Source organism: Myotis brandtii, unplaced genomic scaffold, assembly GCF_000412655.1.
Source record: "Myotis brandtii unplaced genomic scaffold, ASM41265v1 scaffold424, whole genome shotgun sequence".
Lineage (NCBI taxonomy): Eukaryota > Metazoa > Chordata > Mammalia > Chiroptera > Vespertilionidae > Myotis > Myotis brandtii.
The window spans coordinates 257,955-263,216 of record NW_005366245.1 but is presented as its reverse complement, the minus strand read 5'-3'; the positions used below and the strand labels follow the sequence as shown (position 1 = coordinate 263,216).

The 5,262-nt window shown below is 40.0% G+C and overlaps 1 protein-coding gene across 1 annotated transcript; it reads left to right on the top strand.

The window, feature by feature from the left end:
• Nucleotides 1-656: 656 nt before the first annotated feature.
• Nucleotides 657-4,697, top strand: DSPP (dentin sialophosphoprotein). Its single transcript, XM_005874112.1, has 4 exons — nt 657-707; nt 1,709-1,795; nt 1,919-2,890; nt 3,582-4,697. Exons 1-4 carry the CDS (start codon nt 657-659, stop codon nt 4,695-4,697), a joined length of 2,226 nt encoding a protein of 741 aa, XP_005874174.1.
• Nucleotides 4,698-5,262: the final 565 nt, after the last annotated feature.

Sequence of the window (5,262 nt, the reverse complement as noted above, 5' to 3'; positions counted from 1 at the left end):
ACTATTCGGAAGAGACAGATATTATTACCATTAAGAACAGCAGAAGAACACAAATTATGGCAATGACTTTGTGGCTATATGGGTGCTCCCCTTCACTGGCAGAGGCAAAAAAGTCTAGATCAGTGGTTCTCAACCTTCCTAATGCCGCGACCCTTTAATACAGTTCCTCATGTTGTGGTGACCCCCAACCATAAAATTATTTTCGTTGCTACTTCGTAACAGTAATGTTGCTACTGTTATGAATTGTAATGTAAATATCTGATATGCAGGATGTATTTTCATTGTTACAAATTGAACAAAATTAAAGCATGGTGATTAATCACAAAAACAATATGTAATTATATATGTGTTTTCCGATGGTCTTAGGCGGCCCACAAAGGGGTCGCAACCCACAGGTTGAGAACCGCTGCTCTAGATGGTTCCATTGGTGCTGAACCTGATGATGCCCGTACATCTCCACGACCACTCCAGGGATGTTCTGGAACACGGAGTCCTGGCAGCTGCCTTCTTATGCTCGATAAATACTCCTTGCCTGAGAAAAAGGCAAATGCTTACAAACCAAATGATACATTACTGTGATTATTCTCTTTTGTTCTGTAAGCAATGTTGTACTATTCTCTTTTTTAAACAGCTACTAACTAATATTTTTGAAGAAAATGAAGATAATCATCTGTTTTTGCATTTGGGCAGCAGCATGGGCCATTCCGGTGAGTATGCCATCTTCAGGAAACCTCCTTATTTGGCTATCCCTTTTAACCTAACATAAATATAGAAGCCTTTGCAGGTAAGCTGAGCCTAAACATTCAGATTTGCATGAAAGACTTGACAGGATATCTCTGGGGGTCTCAACAAAGCCAAACATGACTCCAAGTTCATGCCCCTATTTCTCCAATCAAAACTCATGCTGCTCAGAAGGATTCTTATTTAAAAATTCATTCAGATCAATTTACATTCAATCCCCAGAAATCATGAAGATTTTGTTCATCTTTGCTCATGTGCCCCGAACTGCACTCTAATATCAATGAAACCTGTATTGCTTAGAAAGTTTTCAAGAAAGAAAAGTAGCATTCTTTAACATAGAAGAAAACTAACAGAGTTAATGTTTATATGCTCACGGTAGAAAATTTGGAAAATAAAAACAACACCAACAACAAAAAATTAAGAAAATTCAACCATTTGTAATTTTATTAGCCAGCTGCTATGATTAACATTTTTTACATGTTTTCATAATACCAAATGCTTTGGTATTAATGTAGTTGAGAATTTCCTCAACTATTTCAAATGTGCTCCTGAGGACACATAGTCTATTACTTGGTTTTTCTTATGCACTGGCTCTGGTCATACCAACTATCCTCCTGGGGGATTTGGCCAGGATTATACTTAGGGTAGGTCTTGTACTTTGCAAGAGGCTTATTGTAGAGAAACACCCAAGATCTACCCTCTTATCTTTAGAAAAGACTGTTCCTCTTCTGTAGTTGAGATGAATGGTCTGGTTAATTCTTAAATAAAATTGGCAACACCGTTGTGAAAACGATCTGTATGCCCGTTTAAATTCCATATAAACCCTATAAAAAGTCATTTCTCTTTTCCACCTAATTAGAGCATATGTTGGCCTTTGTGTTATATCTCCCCCCCTTCATTTAGGGAAAAATGTGTGTGTCTGTGTATGTGAATGCACACAAAATAAGAATGTTTTTGATTTTCATAGGTTCCTCAAATCAAGTCATTGGAGAGACATGCTGTTGGCCAATCTGTGAATTTAAGTCTTCCAGCAAAATTAAAAGTGCCAGTACAGGTATAGGGTATAAAATGTGTTTCTAAGGTGTTTTTAGATTTCATTACCTTCCAAAAAATTGATGCTCAGCTTTTCAGTTTCACGATGATATTCACTATTTATTTTGAATTGTTTCTTTTTCAGGATGAGTTATATGCTAATGATACCACCAAAGAAAGTGGTATCCCTATGCATGAAAATGAAACGGGAAGGCAACAGTATACCAAAGATGGTTACAGAGTAGAAGGAAATGGCCCTGAGTGGGCAGGAGTAGGAGGGGAAAGTTCTTCTACACATTCCATGTCAGTAAATGAAGAGGGGAATCCCGAGGATGTGAATGGGGGCACAGAAAAGCCAGAAACATATGGTCATGATGGAATACATGGTATTAGGGGACAAGTAAGCACTATTGACATGACTGGCGCAGCAAATGGGAGCAATATTAATGGAAATACTGATGAGAATTTTAAAAATGGGGATGTTGGAGATGCAAGTCAGAGTGAGAATGCCACTGTGGTTGACGAAGATGAGCATCAAGTATCTGGAAGCAGTAATAGTACAGGCCGTGAGGATGACATAAATGGGAATTCCTGTACGAATGAGGGTGACACAAGTGCAGTAACACCTCAGAAAGAAGGTGAGAGAAATGGTCATGAGGGGGCAGAGGTAACACCAGGGGGAAGCGGAGCTGGCCATAGAGAAGATGCTGGCCTCGATAATTCTGATGGGAGTCCTAGTGGGGATGGAACAGATGAGGGTGAAGACAAGGGCTCTGGTGATAATGAAGGTGAAGAAACGGGAAATGGAAAAGATGGCACTGACAAAAGCCAGGGCCAGGAGGGCCAGGGTCAGGGAAAAGAAGGCGGCAATGATAATAGCTTAGGTAAAAATTCAATTAGCAGTGAAAATGATGACCCTGAGGACAAAGAAGATCCCCACGACACCGATGGAGACAATGACTCCGAGAGTGAGGAGGATTCCGATCGGATCCTAGAAGAAAATGATAGCCCAAGAATGGAAGACATCCAGAACACCAATCACAGAGAAAACCATGGTGTGGATAATAGAATTACCAAAGAATCAGAGCCAAGTACGAATGGGAAGAGCCAAGATAAGGTTAGTTTGTGAAGTTGATTTTTTAAATAGCAGTTTAAATTCTCTCCTCCACCCAACTAATGGTAGCACAAAAAATAATCATGACTAGCATTCATGTATTTTCGTACCTAAATTACTTGACTATCTGATGGGAAAGCCAGAGTTCTTACTAGATTTTGATATACAACATTTAAAAAAATATTTTATCAATTTTTTATAGAGAGGAAGGGAGAGGGATAGTTAGAAACATTGATGAGAGAGAAACATTGATCAGCTGCCTCCTGTACACCTCCCACTGGGGATGTGCCCGCAACCAAGGTACATGCCCTTGACCGGAATCGAACCTGGGACCTTTCAGTCCACAGGTCCATGCGCTATCCACTGAGCAAAACTGGTTAGGCAATATACAACAAAAATATACCAAAAAAAATCAGATATTTCTGAAAATTTGGTTAAAATTCTAGAAAAGTCTTATGCTAAATAATGTCTGCACCATAAAAGTTCCTACTGGGTGAAATATGTGGCTGGGTTGTTATATAACCCAAACACTAGAGCATTTTCAAGTACTGAATCCAGCACATTTTCACAAACAGATGTTTCTGAAGTACTGGAAGCTGACCTTCTGTTTCACTGGTCAATTTTCTCAGCCAGTGTTCCTCAGACCAATGCAATTTTGCAGTATAACATTTACTAATTACCCATTCTTCCACAGGGAATAGAAATTGGAGGTCCCAGCAGTGGCAATAGAAACAATCTTACCAAAGAAGCTGGGAAAGTCATTGGCGATAAAGAGAGTAAAGGACAACATGGAGTGATTGTGGGCAACGGAAATGTCCAGACACAAGGGGAGATTGACAACATGCAAGAACCTGGCCAGAAGTCAGAACCTGGAAATAAGGTTGAACACGGCCAAACAGGTAGTGAGAGTAACAGTGATGGTTATGATAGTTATGAGTTTGACGATGAATCCATGCAAGGAGATGATCCCAACAGCAGCCATGAGTCTAATGGCAATGATGATGCCAATTCTGAAGGTGACAATGACAGCAGTAGCCGAGGAGATGCATCTTATAACTCAGATGAATCAAAAGATAATGACAACGACAGTGATTCAAAAGGAGAAGGAGATGAGGACAGTGACAACACATCAGATGCTAGTGATAGTGACAGTAACGGCAATGGTAACAACGGGAGTGATGATAGTGAATCAGACAGCAGCAAAGATAAATCAGACAGCAGTGACAGCAGTGACAGTAGTGACAGCAGCGATAGTAGTAACAGCAGTGATAGTAGTGACAGCAGTGACAGCAAATCAGATAGCAGTGATAGCAGTGACAGCAGTGACAGCAGTGACAGCAGTGACAGCAGTGATAGCAGTGACAGCAGTAACAGCAAATCAGACAGCAGTGACAGTAGTGACAGCAGCGATAGTAGTGACAGCAGCGATAGTAGTGACAGCAGTGACAGCAAATCAGACAGCAGTGATAGCAGTGACAGCAGTGACAGCAGTGATAGTAGTGACAGTAAATCAGATAGCAGTAACAGTAGTGACAGCAGTGACAATAGTGACAGCAGTGACAGCAGCGATAGTAGTGACAGCAGTGACAGCAGTGACAGCAGTGATAGTAGTAACAGCAGCAATAGTAGTGACAGCAGTGACAGTAGTGACAGCAGTGACAGCAATGAAAGCAGCGACAGTGCATCTGACAGTAGTGATGAGAGTGACAGCAAGAGCAAGTCTCCTAATGGCAACAACAATGAAAGTGATAGTGACAGTGACAGTGACAGTGAAGGCAGTGACAGTAATCACTCAACCAGTGATGATTAGAATAAACAAAAACCCCACAAGATTTCTTGTGTGAAAAGTTTGGTGAGTGACAGGAAATAAAGATTTCCAAGAAAGTAAGGAGAAGGGAGAAGAAAACAGAAGGCATGTAAACAACCACAGAATTAAGCCAAATGGATGGATTCAGTCCAACTCCCAACTCCCTCAGAGAGAATCTGAATGAGTGGCCTTTGGTACATGCGTGTTAAAATATATTCTGAAAAGATTTTGCTAAAGTTGTACATCTAAACATAAGAGAACAATTAAAGTATTATTTAATACTTTATACAGATATCTCAAGTAATCACGTACTACAGGATAATCTCAATCCAAATGCCAAGTGCTTTAGAATGTGGCAAGTAAATACTTCTTATAAACAGCTTGTGACTTTGCCTTAATCTTTTGAGTAATTATATTTTCTGAATAGACGGTCTGCTCACTGCTGAGTAAAGGATGCTGTTACTATACCCACCTTGGCTACTAATTCATTTACTTATCCCAAGAAATGCACCTGTAACGGAAAAAAAAAGCAGCAATATTTTAACCTTTTTGGGAATAATCTTTGTAA

Bases quoted from the DNA above. Each gene is read 5' to 3' on its own strand.
- DSPP (XM_005874112.1), top strand. From the start codon at position 657: ATGAAGATAATCATCTGTTTTTGCATTTGGGCAGCAGCATGGGCCATT. The intron at 708-1,708 runs GTGAGTATGCCA...TGATTTTCATAG, and splicing joins CAGCAGCATGGGCCATTCCG to GTTCCTCAAATCAAGTCATT. The intron at 2,891-3,581 runs GTTAGTTTGTGA...ATTCTTCCACAG, and splicing joins ATGGGAAGAGCCAAGATAAG to GGAATAGAAATTGGAGGTCC.